Source organism: Aulonocara sp. 'chitande type north' Nkhata Bay, linkage group LG18 (genome assembly GCF_057382095.1).
Source record: "Aulonocara sp. 'chitande type north' Nkhata Bay isolate Kocher_YH1m ecotype deep benthic linkage group LG18, A_spYH_male_GT1.1, whole genome shotgun sequence".
In the NCBI taxonomy this organism is placed as follows: Eukaryota; Metazoa; Chordata; class Actinopteri; order Cichliformes; family Cichlidae; genus Aulonocara; species Aulonocara sp. 'chitande type north' Nkhata Bay.
In genome coordinates, this window is record NC_141361.1 from 26,946,494 (window position 1) to 26,969,813 (window position 23,320).

Below are 23,320 nucleotides of genomic sequence, written 5' to 3' on the forward strand. Positions count from 1 at the left end.
CCTGTGACATGAATCTCCTGTGACTGTGGAGACCGCCTTGAACTCCAGGCCGCCATCAGGAGATGGGTACAGTGTGGTCATAAAAGGATGGACATGGTCAGCAACATTACTCAGGGAGGCTTTGGTGTTTAAATAACGCTCATTTTGTACTAAGAAAATAAGAAAAGATCATTACACCCACACAAACAGCCTGAATCACTGGTATGAGGCAGGATGGAGCCACACTTCCATGTTGTTTACATCAAATTCTGTCCCTACCATCCAAATGTGGCAACAAAAATTAAGATTCATCAGACCGGGCAATAATTTTAGTATCTTCTGTTGTCTGACTTTGGTGAGCCTTTGTGCTCTGCTGCTGCTAGCTGCTCTTCTGCATGCCATACCTCAGTTGTATGAGAGGTAATTTGAGTTAATGCTTTCTGTTTATTTAAATTAATATCTGCTGGGGCATCATAAGTTGTTGTTGTTGTTTTTTGTTTTGTTTTTTACAAAAAACGAAACAGGTCGGTCTAATTTATTCAGCAAATATTGTTGTTTTTCACCCAAGAATGTTTGTCTCTATGTGGCAAAATTTGAATTCCTGAATTCTGAAACTGCATAGTGAGAATTTTTATGTATTTTTACTTACTTACTTTGTCTAATCTATGTCCACATGGAAAATCATATATGTACATTTAACCCAAAAAAATATCCAGCTGGTCTCCTTAATAATCATGCTCTTTATAAGGGTAAGAGTTAACTGATAAATAAATATCAACAGTGTGTCACCAGACGGTTAAAGGCATGTGTCGGGTTATTGATTGATTGATTGATTTTTCTGTAGGTGTTTGAGCTTCTCTGAAAATGCTGGCGACATGAATTGTCACTCTGAGGAGGCCACACAGCCCTGGAGAATCTCGAATCCACTAAACTGTCTTCAGGGTTTTGTTTGTTCCCTGTGATGCCGCTAGATGTCACACAACCAAACACCAGCAGCAGCTGCTGATATAACCTACACACCACTGAGTATTTCTCCATCTATTAGGTGTCATGCATCCCGTTTAATAGCTAGTACACGTGCAGACAGTGAGTCATTAATTAATTCTGAGGGAACTTGAAGAAGAAAACGATCCAGTGTTGAGATCCGTGCGTCACCGGGTCCCCGGCGGTGGCGACGCGTACTGCTCCTCAGTCGTGCTTCGCTTCAACCCGGCTTTAAAAAAAAAACGGGCCAGTGAGACCGCTCACCGATCGCCGATTAACACATTAATTGAGCCCATCAACCAATCGTTCGGTCGCGACCGTGGCGCCTCGGCCACGGCATGACCTCCGGAGTGACGCGTCTCTCCGATGAGAGGGCGGAGGGAAGAGCGCCGGAGGAGATGCGCATATCTGCAGGTCTCTAGCACTGTCGTAAAACAAGTGTCGGGAGCAAGTGAGCTAAAATTAAAGCGATGCCAGGAGTAACCAAGTACAATTTAGTGGATGACGCGCAAGATTTGAGGATCCCCATGCACAACGAGGAGGTGTTTAAGCATGGGGTGTGCTTCGAGGCAAAGGTAAGAAGCCTCTGCAACAGATTGTACTTTCTGGGCAGCATTTCAGGCTTGAAGACCAGCGAGTCCTAATATGCTAAACACTGTTATGTGGGCTTCTTGGGTTTCAGATGTCGTCTTATATTTCTTTTTTCTTTTTTTTCTTGCATAATTGTGTGTGTTAGTTTATTGTTGCGTCTTCTGATCATGCAATAATTTTATATTTTATATTAAATTTCCCTTTATGACTTTATCATTTTTTAAAATTCATTTTCATAATCTTGTTTCAAGGATAATACAAAGTTTTGGTTTAGTGCAGATGAATGAGACTGACTGCACTGTGGGAATTATGAACAGTTCTTTAAGTTTTACTGTTTTGTCTCTGGTCTGCACTAATAACATCTGTAAAAAAATCCACATAGTTTGTTCGGATGTGTTGTCCTCTTTGACCAACACTTATATAGCCAAATTCATAATTTTATGTAATGTAAGACAGATTAAAAACTGCAAATTGCCAAATCTGAGAAGGTAGAATCGTCTATATTTGATATTTGCTTGAAAAAATAATGTGCAGTGTAATTACAATTTTATACGTAGTTGTCTGCTTATCCAAAACTGTAAAAAAAAAATCTGCTGACACTGGTTCAATCTAAAGAGGAGACAGTGTGTCATCCCAGCACTCCCCAAGTATTCACTTCCTTAACAATCCCGTCTTTAAACCTTTCTCTTATGTTTTGCAGTACATAGGCAGTTTGGAGGTGGGCCGCCCCGGGAGTCGAATGGAGATAGTTGCAGCAATGAGGAGAATCAGAGTAAGATTTCCCTGAAGCACACACACTTTGCCTCTTTGACAAAACCCACTTTGAAACACTGGTGACGTTCGCTGCACGTCTTTGTGCACGTTCCTCACAAGTTCCTTTCTCTGTGCTCGGCGTCCCCTCTTTACACATAAATGACCTGTCTGTGTAAAACTACACAGTGGGCAGATTCAGTGGGCCGTCAGGAGCAGTTTAAATCAGGGCAGGATTCATAGGGCAGCTTGGATTTTCTGGCTGAGGAGAGACACGGCGCACAGGGATATGTTTGATGCCATCAGGGGGAAAAAAACAACATCCTTCAAGCCTCCTTTTGTTACGATCATGCAAGGCCGCTGGAAACAACACGCGGCCTTGTCATTAAACATCACTGCAGTGTGACAGAGACACTCGGGGAGGAAAGGATTTAGCTGCTTGTCAGCTGTTGCATCTAATCTAACAACCAAGTTTATGGTGTCACTCGGAGATCGGCCGCCTCCCCAGTGACACCCAAGGAAAGACTTAATCCTGATCCAGCATCCCATACAGTGGGCAATGCTGGACATTTGATCACACTGGCAAAGATGTAGGGATGCTGTGTGTGTTTGGATTCCCCTTGTATTTTCAGGCATCCCAGTAGTGTGTGTGTGTGTGTGTGTGTGTGTGTTTGCACATTTTTAGAAAGTAGATTCTAAACTTGCTTTTATGCATTTTGGAGAAAATGACAGACACGTTCAACAGAGCAGCTCAAATGGAGAAAGAAGAGAGAGAAACCCACACAATGCACAAAGCAATCCAACCGCTGAAGGCTTTTCTCCTGCATTTTAGCTTTTATTTATCTGTGCTTAAGCAGACAATGTTAATTTACTACAAAGCTCCTATCTAAAAGACTGTGAAATGCTTTGCTCTAAGTCTTTGAAACAAACTGATAATAAGAAGGCAAACGAGGCAAAAAGAGACAAATGATGAAAATACAATAAAACTGGAAAAAAAAAAGATTGTAAATGTGTGTGGGATTAAGATGGATAACATAAAAGCAGGTTTGTAAAATGCTCGGGCTGTTTTTGAACTCTGTTATCACACAGTAATTAATAGTCTCTGCTTCTGGGGGAGACAGACTGTGAATATTCAAAAGCTAACTTGTCCTTAAAGCACTCGCAGTGGCTCAGGGGGTAAGACGAGAGGTGAGCTTCCACAACCTGTAGCATTATTTTGTTCGGGGGCGGTTTCAGTGTGAATTAGTTTCAGGCTCATGTGCGTGAAAACGTGGCGCGAACGCTTCATCTCCCTCTGACAGCAGCGTGTGCGGAGATGGATGGTCCTGGTTTATGCAGAGCTGCATTAGCCTGGATTGCACACACACACACACACACCACAGAGATCAATGTCCTTCACCTGAGCACCTGCATCCAGCCTGCATGTGGGGAAAAAACTCACACAGCAACAACCAGATGCATTAACGGGACAAGACCAGATGACAAGGACACAGGTCGCAGGCTTGCATGGTCAAACCTCTCTGGACTAAAATCAGCTCCGCCTCCAGTTTCTGATGAAACTAAGAGAAAGCTCTGTGTTCTCATATTTACACAAACCAAAGGAAACTTGACAGAGAATATCCAAGCCTGCTGCACACGCTGGGCAACTGTGTGTGTGCTGGAGAGTGATTTCATCAAACCTTATCTGATCAATTAATAATCTGATGTTGGACTTTGTGTTTTCAAAGCCAAACATGTTATTTCATACAAATCTTTCTGTTTTTTGTTTTTTACCCTACATCCTATGACTGTAAGATTTGGAGGACACACTGTTAATCAAGCAGAGGGATGAAAGCGTCCCACACATGTCCGCCTCCCTCTGGGAAGTCAGCCTTTGAAAACTTAAAAAGCTCCCAGAAAGAGAAACTGACAGTTTCTCGATGTTTACGCCATCCCAGTTTTCCTCCGGGGAAGAAGACAGTGAAAAAAGATAGCTCCTGTCTGTGTGATCCCTCCGCTTCATCGAGCTCCATCTCTGCAGGACCATAAATATATTTAATGCGAGTCAGACCGGGTAGTACTGTAATCAGTTTGCTTTGATTCAACTTTTGGATTTGTTGTTTATTCTATCTATTCTTCCTTCACAGTATGAATTCAAGTTGAAGAACATAAAGAAAAAGAAGGTCAACATTGTCGTATCTACTGACTTCGTCAAAGTGATTTTGCGCAAAAAGAGGAAGGTCGGTGTTGCACAACCACATATGATTTTTCCATTTACTTGTTTTCGCACCTTGAATGACATCTTTGTTTTAAGTCACAGTTGTCAGCGTGAACCTGTGTGATTTTTGTCTTGCAACAGAGAAAAGGGTGGTCGTGGGACGACAACACCATCTTGGTGACACAGGATCCTATCCACAGGTGGGCCCTCTCGACTGTAACAACGTGTACATGTCGCTCTGCTGGAATATGTTTACATGCATCCAAAACACAACCTCCCTGTCAGGCTGTGCAACGAAAAGCTTCATTTTAGTACCCATCTCTCGAAAAGTCCAGACGTCTCATTCCTCATTTGATGTGACAAAAGCTAAGAAATGCAGGCTCATATTTTAAGAGCTGCCATCATAAAACTTTGGTGAAAATGAAGTCTGCGTGTGGCTTTTAACTTTTCTCTCAGTGATCATTTTACTTGTCAGATCCTAAATCAGCATAAGCGATTTAACTTTATGTGATTTTTGATAGGGTTAAAAAATAAATCAGGTCATTAGCAGGGCAGAGCAGCTGGTTCATACATATCTCAGGTTTATGTGGAAACTTTAAAGTTAAACTACAGTAAGCGGTGTAGCGCTTCATACGTTTGCTTGCATATGAAAAATTCTCTGTTCAAGACCAGGAGGAAACACAAGGTGTCGCGGATAAATAAAACAAAATAAAACTAGTACCGGTACCGAAAAAAATAAGATTTATTCATAACACACGTGAAAAGACCCAGGAAAACCAAGTTAACAATAAAAACGATAACAAAATAACGCTGAAAACCGATAAAAACCCTGAAAACCATACATTTCACACCTGAGCCTCAACTCTCGCGGCCCGGTACCAAACGACTCACGGACCGGTACCGGTCTGAGGCCCGGGGGTTGGGGACCGCTGCTCTATGTGACCCATATCCGATCATGGTATGACAGTGTGAACGGCACAAATCCGATATTTTCAAATCCAATCTGGGTCACTTTCATATGTGGTACTGAATCTGATACATATCCGATGTTTTTGAAAGCGACTGCTGTTTGAACAGTCATGTCACATTAAATCCGTCTTTTACGTCACTGACACAAGACAGTGCGACGTCTTCTTTTGCGCATGCGGGCCGCTTTGAGCATTCACACAAGAGCGCGTTTGCTGTCGCATTTTATTTGTAGTGTGAACGAGCAGACAAAAAAATTGGATTTGATCAAAAAATCTGAAAAGGCCTGGATTACAAAACAAGGTCTTGGAGGCTGTTTAGTGGCAGCATTTTCTACTGAGGAAAAAAAGCTACATAGCAGGGAGAAAAATGAGCACTTTACATTAAAAACCATCTCAATCAAACACCCAATTTACAAAAAAATTGACATGTTTTCTTGCCTCAACAGGATCTTTTACGTCTCACATGATGCTCAAGACTTAAAGATATTCAGTTATATAGCCAGAGACGGACAGAGCAACATTTTCCGCTGCAACGTGTTTAAGTCTAAGAGAAAGGTAAGCCTCACTGCTCACAGATCCCAAAACTACTGCAAACATAAATGACACATTACCTTTCATTACAATTTAGCCCTCTCCTCTCCTCTCTGGAGATAATGGTAATGTTAGCGACATTAACCAGGCATCTTAATATTTCTACTCCTGTTAACAGACGTTACTTTCAAAAATGACAATTAGCCACCGAGTCTCCATTTCCTTCATTTTCCTCACAAATGCACAAAAAGGGTTAGTTTGCATTATTTAAAGGCTGCTTTCAGAATATCTTCACCAGTTCACCTTGTTAGCAAATAGCTCTCTATGCTAACAATTTGGTCATTTTAGGAGGCTCCTAAACTCTCTGGCTCACAGTCTGATGAGGGCAAAGATACCATTTACCTGAAGATAGAGCTTCACAGAAATAAGGGAAGCAGCAAGCCAAACTCTATTCAGTGGAAACAGAATTAACCCTGCCAGGATCTCTGAAGCTCGCTAATTGGCGTGCTGTTTGTTTACTCCAGAGATAAATGAAATGTTAACTTGACAGCTGCCGTTCATTTGGACTTTTTTTTTTTTGGCTGTTCGGCTTGCTCGTCTTGTGGGCGCTGTGACGTCACGCGCTGAGTTTTGTGCTGATTAAACAAGATACAAACAGAATGTGTTAATCAGAGCACTGCTCAGAGGCTTGTAGGGTTTTTTTTCCCCCTTTTTGTTAGAGGCAACATGTCGACTCTCTTTTTCCCAGTCTTCAATCTCTGTGAAAGGCTAAGTTGACGTGAAAAAAACTGGATGGTTCTGTCCGTCTTCCCATCTAAAACCACCTCTGAGCGAATGACTGAAAGTATATTTTCCAGTGTTTTACTGTTTTAGCGATTCAGAAATAGACAAACATCTTTTGCAGATTTTTTTTCTTTTTTAACATCAACAAAAGCACATTTATTTGCATTTCCAGTTCAGCTTCTGAAGCATCTGTTAATAGCGTTCATGTCTGTAATCTCAGGGATGTATAGCCATAGCGCGCACTTCTAGAATCAGACCCCAATGGCTGTGCTAGTAAATAACTTATGAAAAATGAGAGGCGTGTTCTTCTCCACATATCTGCATATCAAGCAGTGTCAATTTTTCCTCCACGACAAAGACTGAGCATCACTGAGGTTGACTCCCATCCCTTCACCATGGATACCAGACAGACAGTGGCTTAGTGAAGCTGAATACTAATCGTTCTGGTGGGAAGCGAAAAGAAAAAGGGGCATTTTCGCTCCGCGCTTAAAGACATTTTCACTACAGCTGAACCAAATACACATCACAATGTTAGAGACATGGTCTGTGGTGCTTCTCTACCTCCTTGGGGCTGTTGAGCCTTATCTGGTTGTTGCAGGCCAAGCATGTGTGCTGAGTAGGAGGAGATGGACCAGCTGATAAGAGGAGATTTGATTTATTTTCATCACGGCATGTTGCAGCGTAGCAAAGCTTCGATGTCAGCTCGGTACACCAACACAGCCTTTTGTGCTCAGCCCTCGGAGGCCTGTCAGTTTAACCTGACAATTTTAAAGAAGAATTAAATTCTGTATCGATTGAGAAATATGACAAATTTTCTTACAGTGTTTTTGCTTTTGCTGTTTTATATTGCTATTTCACTTGATTGAACTACTTTCAAGCTCGAGTTGCCTTGAAATTTAAAATGAATGCCTGGAGGCAGGATGGTCCTCTAGAGGCAGATATCAATAAATGCATTTCTGTGCCACTGTTCAATATGGAAAGCGTCACCTGTAATGAGACTGGGGAAGGATATGGTGGATAAAGTTTAACTCCGGTGGTTTAAGGTTGCTGCCTCTGGACTGCATATTAAGGCTTTATGGAAAAAGAAATGCGAGGTTGAGCTGTAGATAGATAGATCTCCAGGCTTTCCAAAGGCTGCTTTTTCACTTGTTTTCACTCAGAGAAGTGTTGTTTTTTTGGTTTGTTGAGCCATCCAAAAATTAAAAAGACACATAGCTCAAAGGATGAACCACTTTGTTATTAGCAGCCAGTTGCAAAACCCAAAACTTTAGCTTTAGCACCCATTTCTTTAGCTGAATCTACTTAAAATACCAAACATAGCACAGTTTGACAGGCATGAAATAGTATTTTTGAAAAAAAGCTTTCAAAGACCTATTAGTTGAAAACTTGTTATCTTGATATCTTGGCATGAGGAAAAAATCTTTAGTAGAACAACATCTGAAAGTCATGTCTTTAAGAAATAGAGAAAAAAACCAGGACAGGCCTGACAGAGGACCTGAGAGATGCATCTGCACAGATGAGGTCAGGAGAGTGTCTACAGCAGTCTGTAAAACACGGTGGAGGCTCTGTCACAGTTTGTGACTGTGCTGTTGGAGAGCATGTCAAAACTGATGGATTTATGAATGCAGAACAGCGCCATCGGGTGTCATTTTTCAACATGACACTGATCCCAAACGTACTGCCAATGCAGCAAAAGAATGAATGGAAATACATGTTGAGGCCAATCCATCAGTTATGGATTGGCCTCAACAGACTAACGAAGCAGTGTGAGAGCATGTTGACAGAGAACAGAACAAAAGGCAGAAACATCCAAAGAAGAGCTTTGAATGTCTGAAGAATACTTAAGGCAATTACAAGAAAGCTGCCTAAGAGAGTCCAGAGTTGTACAAACTCTTTTCGCCTTTTATATCGTATTGCCATATATGGTTGCATTTTTGAAACACTGATGATGTAGAAGTCTGGAAAACTCATGAATCAAATATTGACACATGACACTTGTTGCAGTTCTCCTCTTGTTGAGCTAAACCACTTTGCAACCATTTGGGGTTTTTTTTATTAAAACACTAAAACAGACAAATATGGACAGATGACAAATGCAGATCTGGCTCTGACAACCTAAAAAAAATCAAGAAAAAGAAGCATTAAGCTGTTTGTTCTTAAGACTAAAAACAACATGTAAACTAACTATTTATTTAACTTGATGCTTTCCTCCGTGTTCGATGTTTCACCATACAACAGATTTTGATCTGAATGTGCATCAGTGAAAACAGTTATACACAAGAAATCGTGAATATGACCATTTATCAGTTAATAATTAACTGAGAATAATATTCCTAATCATGGGCAGCGCGGTGACGAGCACTGCTGGGTTCTTTCCGTGTACTCTCTTCCAGCTTCCTCCCACTCTCCATGCTTACCCTAACAAGGATAAGCGGAAGAGAATGGATGGATGGAATTTCTTTCGTTTTTGATGCCAGCATGTACATTTGTACTTGCTTGATTTTTATTTTTCTATTCAAAGAGGCTTATTGTAGGCCAGTCATTTCACTTCCCACATTCGTGGCGTTTCACATCATTCAGAGCTAAGTGTGTTATATTTCAATTGTTTCAATATGCAACCCTTTCCAGCTAACTGTGGAGATAAAACAAAGAGATTACAGTAAAATAGTCGACATTTTTCAACCGAGGGTTAATACTGTGTAATTTTTTCTGTAACTCTCTGGGCGTCTCTCCTCCTGTGTATAATTAGGGTTTGTAATTAGTGGAAAATCAAGTTTTAGGACATGCTTGTAAATGTCAGGGTTAATCTCTAATGGCTTTTTCTTCAGATCAGATCCTAACCCTAGCACAGTTACCAAACATTTAAGATGAGTTGTAGTCCTTACTGTAGCGCCATTCCTGCGACCCAACTAAAAAGATCTTAGTAGTTAATATTTGTGTCTAATTCAAATTAAATTGAACCTCCTATACTAAAAATGGCTTAATCTTCACTCTGCCATCAAATTTACTTGCTCCTGAACTACACCAATCATCGCTGTGACAGCAGCATGTATACAAAAGAGATACACAAGGACAAGCAGCTCAAGTCCTCCCAGCATTTGCTGTCCTAATTTGTTTTCTTTCTCCTCCCTCCGTTTCCGTCTGCCTTCACCTCCTGCTTTGCCCCAATATTCCCTTTCCTCCTCCTGCTTGCATTTTTCATCTTCTCTCTCGTTACCTGTGCACAATGTTCATACACTCGCTCTCTCTGTATTCGCTTTTCTTCCTGTGCAACTCCTCTGGGGCCTCATTTTCTCCCCAACTGTGTACTTTCATTTGTGCATCCACCCTCGTTGGCCTCCTGCTGCTGTTCTCTCAAAACTTCAACACACACACACCATCTTCTTGGTGTCTCCACCCCACCCCCTCTCACAGTCTCAGGCCATGAGGATTGTGCGGACAGTGGGTCAGGCGTTTGATGTGTGTCACCAGCTGACCCTGCAACAGAAAGACGACGAGCAGGAGGATGAGGAGGGGAAGGCGGAGGAGCTGCAGGCGGTGCCAGGTGACTCACACCGACAAACGCAAACACACAAATCTGCATCCGCAAAACCACTCCCTTCTCTCTCACGTCTTCCCGTTCTTCCCGTCCCGCTTCTGTCACACAACACAACGCACACAGGCCTGCGACTCCTGTTTCTCTCGCTTTCTCTGTTATACAAGCTAAAACTCGGAGTGAGGCAGAATCAAACAGTGGCAGTTGAGCACACCTCTGTGTGAAAAGATGTCATTATCCTCCTCCATTTTTTTTTCAACTTGCCACGTTGAATGTTGAAGCTGCAAATTGGTTTTGGTTAGTTGTGCGAGCCCACTGATCAAAGCCCTTTTTTGTGTGGGCTGCTGCCAGCCGACACTGTTGCTGTCACTGCCTCTAGATATGTTGCGAACTTTAAAGCACAATTTATTTATTTTTTTATAAAGCATGACAATCCATCCTGTGCATCTGGTCTCTGCAGCAAAGAAGAGGTTTGCATTGTCAGAGGAGACAGACCTTGAAGCCACTACAGAGGAGAGCATTGAGTGCGTCTCATCATCAGACCCGGAGAAGAGTAAAAAGGACGAGGCTCTTGGTAATGATGGAAAGGTACTGTTGCCCTTCATCATTTCAGCATCGCTGTTATGAAACATGGAAACACAGAAATCCTGCAGGGAGATGATATAGGCACACTTACATTTTATTTATGGATGGATATGGCACATGGGTGGGTTTCCCATGATGCACTGACCGTTTCTCCTTCAGTCATCTCCTGTATTTATACACCAAGTTGCATTTAGTCCATTTAATTTTTAGTAATTAATTTTAAACTCTGGCTCTTTCCCAATGTGTGTCTTTTGCTGTCTTCCTCCTCTCATCCCCAACCGGTCATGGTAGATGCCCCCCTCCCTGAGTCTGGTTGTGCTGGGGGTTTCTTCCTGTTAAAATGAAGGTTTTGTCATGGACTGGCCGTGTAAAGCAGGCAAGATAGGACCCAAACGTAGACTCACAGAGGCAAAACTGAACTCAAAAACACAGCAGAAAATGCAAAACTAACTAAACTTAGAATATGCATGAGACTAAAGAGGCAGGTAGGCAGAGCACACGGCAGGGAATGAGGGAGAACATGACACTGAACAGAGGGAAGGCTTAAATACACAGGGAATGACGAGGGAACAGAAAACACATGGGAAACTCAGCTGAGACGAATTAGACACAACGAGACCAGGAAAGCAAAAACTAAACACACTGAACATGGAACGCACGTCTTTTACAATAAAACAGGAAACATGAGCTTGACAGAGGTGTGGAGGAAAGGCAGACAAGAGGTAGCGAGGGAACACGAGAGCGATATGACGAGCTGGAGAAACATGGATAAACATGATAAGCGGGGGGAACATAGAATAAAACACAAGGAGGGAAACCAGACACACAGTGGACAAAGACACAAGGGGGAATCTAATAATCAAGGAACTAAACAGGGAATATGAGAAAATATAAAACAGACTAAGACTACTATTGAACCTAAAACATAATACAAAATATCACTAAAACAAAAGAAACTCAAAATGCTGGGTCAAAGGGACCCAGAACCATGACAGGTTTTCCTTCACGCTCATAGACAGCTGAGGTGTTCTCTTTTCTCTTTTTATGGTCTCTGCCTTGCAGTGTAAAGCATCTTTAGGTGAGAGTTTAGGAGATGTATAAATAAAATTGAAATGACTATAATAAAGAACTATAAATGAGTCAGTTTTACTATTAATAAACAATTATTTTGTCTTGTAAGCATTTCATTAGGATTACTGTTAGAAAAATAACCAAGGGCAAGTTACCTATAGTAATCTACACTATACTACTATTATAATAATGCTATAATAATGTGGGTGGAGCTTTCTCAAATTTCTGAATATAGCCCAGGATGTTATAGGAAGTCATGTTTAGATATGACACATTTAAAACAGTATGTAGTATCATATTGTATTTGTAGGCAGTGTTTTTCACAGATCTTATACTCTTGAAGTCAGGTAACCACAAAATATGATCTTTAAATCAGAATGTGCAGAACAAAAAAGGGACTTTTTCTCCTATTTTGTACCTTAGTTTAGTTAAAATACGTCAAGCACGTTCCCATCCTTCAAGTTTCATTGTTAAAAATACCAACATATCTTTAATTTTTCACAGAGGTATACCTCTGGTTTTTGGCTCCATTGTCTATAGCTTTAAATGCCAATGAGCTGATTCAGGCCATGACATATTCTAGAAAACCGCTCTCCTGTTTTTTTCTGTAAAACCTTTTTTCATTGATACCAACGGGGCATTTTCATCTCTTGAAAAATCAAGCCAACTGCAGTTCCTCTTGGTGCCACTGGAGGCTACCTCCAAAGGGAGTGAGCCCCCGATCCTGCCATGTTGAAATAACAGCTTTACAGCATAAAAAAACATGTTTACAGACTGGTACAGCGTGTTTTGTCCCTGGATAGTTTCCCCCTGAATAGAAAGTGTGAGTGTGGTAAAAAAAAAAATAAAAAAATTGTGACTCATTCGCCTTGATTATTGATTTGGACTATTCCGATATTAATATTATGCCTTGCTGTGTGATAGCAACCATCCGATACGTTTGTGCTTCTGTTTTGGAGAATAAAAGTCTAATATTTCATTAGTCTATTACATAGCACTAATTAACAGATATGTGGGGGACACACATGTGTCCCAGCAGACTAAACCACAAACTGAGCCTCCAAACTAGATAGTTATACAAGCAAGGTATCTATTTACAGTTAAATATTTACGGTTAATTTAAAGCATGAAAGTAAATACAAGGGAATTATATGAAAGGAAGTCTTATGCTAACATGGTAGGTGAAGAGAAGCAAATTTGACATCAGTATCTCAAAGACAAAAGTAAAAGCAGATATTTGTGTCTCTGCATTGCAGCCATACAGTTTATGAATATGGCTTACTACCCAAGGAAAGGTAAATGTACATTTTTAGCTGGTAAATTTGCACTGCACCCTCTCATATAAGGTAAAATAAAAGAAAAAACAACTGGACAATGGCCAAAACGCCAACAAAATAAAGCTTCAAAATGCATCCAGTACCAAAGTGTGACGTCACTGTGGTTACATCCATGTTTTAGAAGAACTGGTCTGAGATATTTAGGAGTGAGCAGAAGCAACTTGTGCATGTTAACTATGGGTAGGAGTGGCTGTAACTCTGGTTTCCTCCAGAAATGTTGATTAGTTAATTGGCTATAAATTATCCTTAAGTTTGAATATGAATGCAAATTAACTGATGACCAGAGTCGACGCCACCTCAAGCCCAGTGTCCATCCACCCATTTGTTAATCCTGAATTAGGTTACCAAAATATATAGATGATGGATGGGATTTTAAAAAAAGTCAAAAATATTGTATTATTCAGTGCTTCCTGGAGTCCCACAGCTCACAGATGGGTAGTTTGCTAATTTTAAAGTTTGTCCTCATAAAAGCTCAAAAGAAGATCAGAAAACGGCTCAGAGCTCAGAGGGATGTGCGGTCTTGTAAGCAATCATGTCTTTAAGCGTTGCTTGTGAAGACGGGCTCTTCAATATTGATAGGATCATATGGTTTATTGATGAAATCACAGCCAGGATTTCTAAGTGCTGCTCTGCTCGTCCTGTGATGTCGGACAAGCCGCTCTCTGCTATCTGCCTGTCTGCTCATTTTCCCACCGAGTCTCTGAGGAACTGTCAGCTTTATTACTCACAAGAGAGAAAACCGGTGTTGTTCTGATGAGGTGTTAATTGGTTCGAATCGAACAGTTATTAAGTCTAATTGCACAATGACCCAAGAACAAGGGAATTTAAGCGTCATAGTTTTTGCGTTATTCATTTTCCTGCAGCATTTCATCAGGTCTCACGTGCAACCTGTCTCAGTCCTGTGTTTGTAATCTGAAGGTCAAGTGTCCTTCACAGTGAAGTGTTAATGACAATGGAGTCCAACATATTGATTTCCCATCTTTTTCTTGACAGATGAGACTTTCATGTCAACAATTCCTGCTGTAGCACTCCAGCATAATTGTGTGAGTCATTCACCCCAGCAGCAGCGGCCCATACAGTCAATACACATCTATTTATAGAAACCCTAATTAAAGCACTGCTTTCACATTTTTTTTATTCTTATTGGACTAAGGTCATTTCTTTACAGTATAATTATCATGCTTATGTTAAAAAAAATGCCAGTCTAAATATTAGACTTTGATTTATCACAGTGCCTCACACACTTCAAGATAATTCAATCTTCAGCTCTAAAATGTTGGTAAATTTCATGCCTGTCGTCAGGACCTCAAAGAAAAAATCAAACACCAAGTAGTAGAGAGTTTACAGAAGAACAGCCAACGCTAAAGAATTCTCCATCAGCAGCAACTTCAACAGAATAGCAGCGTTTATTGATTTTTATTTGCTGTGAAATACAGTTCCCACTTTGATATTTTCTTCATTTATGCAACTTGGCGTGGTAGATATTGCATTGATCGCTTTCTCGCTCGCTCCAGGCTTGCTGCACTTCACTCTACCTGCCTGCACTTCAGCAGCATTGAGCAGTAAAAGTGGATTCACATTATACACACATTTTAAGAGATCATCACAAAATTCCTTGTAGACACCCTAAGCATCAAGCAGTGAGGATATCTAAGAAACCATCTGCGGATTTCTCCATTGGGATGAAAGCACACAGGCTCCTTGCTGTCAGTGCAGCATCTCTTTGCATTTTCCTCCCTGAGGAGCTCAGACTGGCAAAGAGAGGCTTTCAAACCACTGCTGTAGACATGCTTTTACACATACAAACTTTCATATATTTTTTCTTTCTGCTATTAGTCACGTAGGATTGTGGGTTTTGCTGCCTTATACTTTGTTCTCTGTCTGTGGCCAAGCTCTGTTTCTTCCTGATGTCAGGGGCTAATGCCGACTTCAGCCTACAACATATCAGCTTAACACAGGTTGGTTATTCGTGTCCGGAAAGAAACCAGAGTGTAAACTTGGGGCTGCACGATTAATCGTTAGAAAATCGCGATCTCGATTCATACTTATGTGCGAGCTCATTTCCAAATGACAACGATTTAAAAAAAAAAAGAAAACAAAAAAAGACGACGACGATTGGACCGCATTTTGATTCGGGACGTACTCTGCATGAAAACAAGCGCTCACTCTTCCTGCTCAACAAATGACAAGGGCGGAGCCTTATACCACGTGGTACAGAAAAACCAACGGAGAGCACGTCAGGGATGACGAGAAAGTGACAGGAGAAAATCCGTCCCGGTCAACCACCCAAACATCAATAACGGGAACCTTATACAGCGCTTCCCTATACCCGTCGAACTCCCGCAGGCATAAAGAAATTACGGAGGCTATTACTTATCACCTGACCAAAGATAACACTGTGCAAAACGAGGGATTTAGGAAAATGATCAACACCCTAGACAAACGCTACACAGTGCCGTCCCGCAACTATTTTTCTATTGTTGCACTACCTGCTCTATACACGCAGCGTCGAGCAACGGTGGAGACAGAATTTCAAGCAGTACAACATTTTGCGGCAACAACAAAACGTGAGACATTTGTTGTTTTTATGTTTATTTATTGTTTTTATGTTCAGTCTCAACTGTTACGAAGTTGATGTGCAGTTAATAAGTGCAATAAATATTTATACTGGAAAAGAAAATCGTGAGAGAATCGTGATCTCAATTCTAAGCCAAAAAATCGTGATTCTCATTTTATGCAAAATCGTGCAGCCCTATGTCAACTTACCAGTGTGCCTCATATAATGTGGCATAATGGATAAAAGCTAAAGCCAATTCATGGGCAGACCAATATTATCGGCTGATATCCGATGTTTAAGTCTGATGTCATTACCCGTTTTCGGGTCCAAACTCTGCTTCAGGTCCCAAAGTCAAACAAACACTGTGGCATCACTGAGAGTTACAAACTGTATAAATTCTTTCATCTTTAATAAAATAATCAGTGTTGCTGCTTTACCAGGTGTAACAATTAAGTTTAAAATCCAGGCATCCATGAAAACAGAATTTATGAAGTTTAGTGGAGTTAGATGTTAGCAGGGCGTTAGCTCGCTAGTTTCCACCTAAACATAATATACTATTGTCTGACTGAGTGATTTCTGAAAAAATTTAAACGTACAGCTCTGCTATCACTTCCAACATAAATGAAGACAGGAAACTAAACAGCAGTGACGTTTGGAGGGTTACTGAAGTTGGGCTAGCTGGTATATAATGATGTGCTATGTGGTGGCTAGCTATGGCTAGCATAATATAAACACATTAGCACAGTGAAGCTGGAGGATGAACGCTAACTTTGTTTCCACTAAACGGTCCAATCTTCAGTCAGGAGAACAACTGAGATAATTCATCCACAATACAAGGTTAGTCGTCAATATATTGCTGCCTGGGCTGGGCTGTAGTTATCTGTCTGTGAAGGTTCTCAGTCATCCAGGTCATCGTTCAAAGATGGTTGTTTACAGTGGACATTGATAGCTTCTTTCACTCCTCTTTCAAAGGTTTTAAAAACACAACCGCTTTAATAACCGAAGAGTAGTTCCAGACAATTACACTGTTGTCTAACTATCTCTCTTCTATTAATGCATTAGTGTAATACAACCAAGGTATGTGGGATCCACTTGGACAGGCAACCAGGTAGCAAACTGGACATTGTCTAAAACATCATTGATAAGATAAGATAACCTTTATTAGTTCCACACGTGGGAAATTTGTTTTGTTACAGCAGAAAGTGGACAGTGCAAAGTTATATAGCAAAAATTAGTGAACACTGGAATAGAATAAGAATAAGATACTCTACACAACTGTAATTGAAGACAGTATATAGCATAAACAAAGCAAGCATAATGAAAGAGCTGTCCCCAACACACACGGGGGTGTTGAGGTGGCAGATTTTTAAATCACCAAATATTGTTTCGCTGTCGGTTTTAAAACTCCTACATCAGTCAGATTCTGACAGATTCAGTAATTTAAAAGCAATCTCACTTAAATGTGATGTATAACACTGCTGGATCATTTGTCCATGATTTTGTTAAAACCTACTGCTCTATTCCACGATCTCAGATAAGCATAACAGCGTTTACTTATTTCAGGAGTCCTCTTCACGCCCTTCAGGTTTTGTATATTCCAGCTTTGTCCCTTTGAGTGTTTTTCACGAGTCACTAATAAAAAATCACTTCCATAAAGGATAGAGCTGTGCAGCTTCAATCATAGCTCCTCCTGTGAGACTCATCTCTCCTCACTCCTCCATCCTCTGGGTGTATTTTAGGATTTGAGACATCCTTCATGAGGATATGCTGAGATGGATTTCCAGTTCACAGGTAGGAGGACAGAGGGAACTGAGAGAGGAATCAAAAGAGCTACTTTGGTTGCCGTTGTCCGATTGTATTCTTTTCTTGGGAAACGTTGATTTGATCCCGAGTGTGTGTGTACTCCTATATGTCTCTCGGTCAGGAAAAGCCAAAACAAGTCTATAATTGCCTACTCCTACAAAAATACTGTGTAGTCTGATCCCAGCATAGTGGTTGTCAAAGTTTGTAGATAGCAGTCTTTATGTGTGTAGTGAATGACTAGTGAAAGTACTTCAACTCAGCTTGTAGAAGTAGTGGAGCCTAAATGACCATCATTTTATTATTCATTATAGGTATCTGATAACCCGTCTCTTCTGCTGAGCTCGCCCATCCTTGGAGCCTCTGTGCTGGCTCATGCTGCAGCAGGGGGATCCTGCTCTGCAGAGCACCAGGTCCACTTCCTTCAGAAACAACTGCAGCAGCAGGAACAACAAGCACTAGCAGCTTCAGCGCAGGTAATTTTCCCCTTCTGGAACCTCAAAGAAGATATTTTCACCTTTTAAGTTTGTGTGAGTCTCTTAATGGGAAAATGTGTTCATGGAAAATTTTACCGTAGTGCAAACTTCCACAACGGCAGTTTTGAGTATAGCAGCTGTTTATGTGTGTTTGCCTGTCTGTGGACAGATCTTGTCAGCGCGATGGTGTTGAAACCACGCGAGGTAGCGCCATTAAAACGTCACGGAAGTGCAGTTGAGATCGAAATGAAGCTTGCATTTAAAAAGGGGTGTGTTCCGACCCATAAGTGCTGAGTAAATGAAGCTAAAAATATCCCAAGTATTTTTAAAGCAGGTGATCTCATGCCACTGTGACGCTATCGCACAATTTTTTTCTTCTCTTCCTTTTTGTGATGAAACTCTCACTAACTGTATTGATGCACACAGGGGTTTTTTTTTCTTTTTTGTGCACTGAATCATCAGCTGTGATTCATTTAATAAAAAATCACAAGCCTTGAAGAATTCACCTGCCTGTGTGCATACCAGCATCAGTTGTTTTAACCCTTTAAAGCCAAAACCATGAAATAATTGGCAGAAAAATTGTAATTTGTTGAAAGTGGAGTGGTTATTGAACCTTCTGGACATTTTTTTAAAGGAAAAGATTTGCATTTATGAGTCTTCATTCTGGGTTATGTAGAGGTATATGTCTAAAATATGATCTGCTTGATGTTACGGGGTTAAAATATGCTCAATAATTAAATGTGCTTTACTTAATGTAACTGAGCAAAGGCTGTTTGACACAAAACTTCCTGATCACATAAAAAAATTATCAAAACCTCCCAGGAAACAGGACATGAGTATCTGTATTTATGATTATGAAATTCACAGAGCGCTTTCAGACACTAAACCTTTACATAAACTTTGAACAGTTTCAGGTAACACTTAATATTCCCGGGCAGTGGCATTTAAAAGTTGTATGTCTGTGTGTGTGTTTAGGTAAATGTTTTGCAGGAACAGCTGTCGGTGGAGTTGTGTGCTCGGACTGAAGCCCAGGCCAGAGTGCAGAGGCTGCTGCAGCAGAACACAGACCTGCTGCAGCACATTTCCCTGTTGGTCAAACAGATCCAGGAGCTGGAGCTCAAAGCTGCGGGCCAGTTAACATCCAGTGAGTGGCTAATACACTTTTGTAATTGACTTTCCACTCAGATCATTTTCTCCTTTAAAGTGTAGTGTAGATTTTTATTTGGCTGCCTTTAATCTTCCTGTTTACCTCCAATCTAATCTGTAATAAAAACGTTAAAATTTCTCCCTATTTTTCTTTACTTTTAATTAGTTTCTTTCTTTCCCATTGCGCTCATGTTCTTCTACTCCGTTTTCTCTCCTGCTTCTGGCACACAGTTAATTATACTATGACAGCCCTCTTAGAGGGTACCGCTCCCCGTTCTCCCGTTCCAGCACAGACGTCATCCCACTCTTTGTAATCTCAGCTTTGACCAGTCCCCTCTTCTTACATGATCTGCATCTCTGTTTATATGTGATAATGAAATATCTTTTGTTCTTTGCTTAATCCATTATAAATATGTCATATTTGATCTCTTCTCATTTCTGTTTTCCACAGTGGGTTCCCAGGACAGTCTTCTGGAGATCACATTTCGTGCAAAGCCTCCCGGCGTTCCTCATGAACCCCTCACCCCTTCGTCATCTACGGGCCTGTTAGCAGCTCAGTCCCAGCTTCAGATTAGCAATAGTGCCTGGGTCTCTGTCCTGCCCAGGTCTTGCTCTCCAGGCACCATGGGCGCTGACACCATCCCCTCGGGGCTTAGCAGCAGCGGAGTTAGGCTTGAGTGCTTCCGCTTTGCTTCCCGAGCGGCAGACAGCCAGGAACAGGGACAGGACACAGGGGAGACTCCCAGCGACGGGGCCCCCGATGAAAGCTCGCTGCTGGGGGAGCAGGTCCTGGGAGCCCTGGAGTTGCTTCGTTTCAGGGAATCTGGGATTGGATCAGAGTACGAATCAAACACAGATGAGAGCGATGACCGGGACAGCTGGGGCCAGGGGGAGGGAGCGGGGGCCGACGGAGGAGCCCGACTTTTAAATGTGCTGAATGCAGAAAGTCTGCCAGACTGCTTGGGAGATGAAATGGCTGTTTAGTGGTGCTGTGAAAGCTGCACTAGGCAACTTTGAATCTATGTAAAAGCCCAATGGGAAATAAGTAAAATTCAGAATCTGAAATTATCTGTATAACGTGACAGAAAACTGCATAATCTGCAGGAATAAATTGCTTGTCGCGCTCACTCACCGCTGTCCTGGCAAAAGTTTGACATTTTTTGCCCTTTTGATTTGCACAGCTTAAGAAAATGTCCGTCTGGTTCACTGGTAGCTCTGTGGATTGTTATTTCTTGCTATTATGTAGTTAATATGTCACACTTCTGCAACACAGAAAAATGTAATGTATTACTTTAGAATCCGTGACACCCAACTAGGGCAGTAATATGATGATAATAATAATAATAATAATAATAGCAGAAATGTCTTAGAATCATTGAGCATGCTGTTTGCAAATCATCCATATTTTTGTTAATCCTTGGTAACTGCTATATAATAAATTTAGACATCATAATGTCTAAAGCCATGCTAGCTGCTCTATGAGGGTGAGCTAAATGCTATGCTAATATGCACACAAATGCTGTGTCAAAAATTGCTGTACTTCCATAATTACACGTGATCATTTGAGTACATGTTCAGAGTGCACTATAAGTACCCAGCTGATGGACTCAAAAAGTTGAGTGTGGAAAACTACAGTTTACAGTTAAAGTCGTTAAGAATGGAAGGGACTAAGCAAAACACTGCCTGAAAAGTGGAGGTAACTGAGTAGTTTCTCATGCATAAACTGCACCAAACAATTGTGAGTGAAGACTAGTCTGATTTTTTCATGCTTGCTTGACACAGCATGTGAAACCAGTATAAAGTTCAAAATGAATTTTTTTTTCACTTTTTTTTTATTGTTTCCTAGACTTTCAAAACCTGTAGATTTTTTTAAAAATGGATTTCATCTATCCGTTTTTGTTTATTTTCCATTAATTTTTAACTAAAAGATGTCAAAATGAGTCTCTTATTTCAAGTACTGTGGTTTAGTGAAAATGGAAATAGATTAATAGCCATTGGTAGCACGCTAGTAAAATTCTGATTCTTCTAGGTTTTAAAGAAACTGTTGATCCGTCACGGTCCACACAGCTTTATCGCCACAGGCCAAATACAGAAAAGGTGCTCGCGTTACTGGGGCAGGTTTCACTGGCTTCCTGGACAGTTTGCGCCTCGAGGCATGTGTAGGCCTGCTGAGCGAGTGTTTTCCCCTCATGGTTGAGAGGTTTGCTGTTTAAGAATTTCATGGAAAATACTGTGTTTTTCATTTGCAGTTTGTGCACCAGAAACTGTTCATTAAACAAGATTTTTCTGACAGTGAAGTTGAAAAAGCCCCATTGTTCAGTATTGATTGCGTGGCGTTTTTTTTGTGTGCAAGCAGTGTGGGAAAAGCCTGCATCTTTATCCGGCGTTTCCCACACTGCGTCACAAATTTGGTAGAAACATTCGTGCTGATGCTAGCTAGCAAGCTGAAAGTGGCATTCTCTGACCTAAGCACTTATATTTGGCACTGTGTGATGTTTAAGTGCTAAACTGTCATCTTCCAATAGAATAATATGTGATTAGAGACTCAACGGATTGGTGTTCACAAAATTTGGCAGCTAGCATGACAGTTGCACTAAAATGCTAATCTGTGCACAACTTGCCATGTTCAAGCAGTTAAAATTCATGATATGACAGTATGTACATAGTGTATTTCATGTGAGCATATGTTTAAATTCAGCCTGAGGCACAAGGGCAATTATTTAGTGTGTTATCATGTTCACAAATTTAACAAGTAGCTTTTAGCTATTATGTTAGCTAATAACTAGCTAAGTTAAACAGTTGAGGCTGGAATAATGTGACTTGTTTATTTGAAGCAGTTCATAAATTTGCCAATTTCTACAAGTTAATATTAATTTTTCAGATTACATTTTTATCAAATCAACACTACATACATGGAGTAACATTACGTACTGTAATCCTCAAAACTAAAATGTACCTTCTGCTTTTCGGCTTCAGTGCAGTGGGACATTTAGCACAGTGCAGCTTCATTCAAACCCTATTAGTCAGTACAAGTGCTGTGGTGTTGCAGGCTGTCTGAAAATCTCTGCTGTGTGTGTGTGTGTGTGTGTGTTTGATGATTGTTGTAATGTTTGGTTCCTCGCCTCTGAGAGCCACTCAAACGGCTTTTTACACTGTGGTTTGATGACATGTCCAGCATGGACACAGTCATTTTTGCTGTTTTTTCATTACCGTCAAGAAAGAAAAAAGTCTGTTTAAACATGTTGACATAGTTGGCTTTCTTGGGGAGGTTTGAGTGGGGACCTTGCTAACCCTCGCTGTGACACTCGTCTGTAATCTCATATAAGAAATGGGTTTAATAAGCAGCTATACCTCTGAAAGTATGACCTTTTTTTCTGTACATTGTACATAGTAAAGTCTGATTAACTTAGCTATTCTATATATATTCAGCATGATTTTGATCATAATGGTCTTCGTTCTAATTATGTAGTTAAAGATGATTTTCTCATTTGATTATTCTGTGTGTCAGAGGTGCACATATCACCAGGCAGGTGCTGCTACAGTCTTGTCTATGCTGTTAAAAACTGTAGTCGCTCCATACTGTAGGGATAATTCATTAATGCCGTATTGCGGCAGTGATAACCTGCTGTGTCACTGTTGCAACACCCTTTAAAGAAATTGTTTTGAAAATGACCTCAAAGTACAAATTCCAAAAAATATGTGATCTAAAAGACTTCTGGATGCCTTCATATTCTTGCAGCCAGCTGCCGCACCGGCTCCATCACGCTGACTGTGAGCCAGCTCTTTAAATCACTGGATTGGGGATGTGTTTTTGAGTTCTTTCCAAAATCAATTAATCTCGTCTTGGCCCTACTCCCTCCCCCATCCTCTCCTCACCTTCCTTTCCTCTCTTCCCTGAAGCTTATCACCCTGCACCGTCAGTCTCTTAACATTTCTCTTCAAGGTTATGTCTGTTCACAAGAAGTGTGCTGAAAATGAAAGTGCACTTACATCGATGTTTCTCCTCGTGGAATTAAATGCCCTTTCTCAA

At 40.9% G+C, this 23,320-nt stretch overlaps 1 protein-coding gene across 1 annotated transcript; it reads left to right on the top strand.

The window, feature by feature from the left end:
• The first annotated feature begins 992 nt into the window (after nt 1-992).
• Nucleotides 993-23,320, top strand: LOC147308783 (carboxyl-terminal PDZ ligand of neuronal nitric oxide synthase protein-like). The gene is made up of 10 exons (XM_086272167.1): nt 993-1,538; nt 2,255-2,326; nt 4,431-4,523; nt 4,643-4,701; nt 5,916-6,024; nt 10,198-10,327; nt 10,779-10,906; nt 17,983-18,144; nt 19,120-19,288; nt 19,742-23,320. The coding sequence occupies exons 1-10, from the start codon at nt 1,434-1,436 to the stop codon at nt 20,272-20,274; spliced, it is 1,560 nt and encodes a 519-aa protein (XP_086128293.1). The 5' UTR covers nt 993-1,433; the 3' UTR covers nt 20,275-23,320.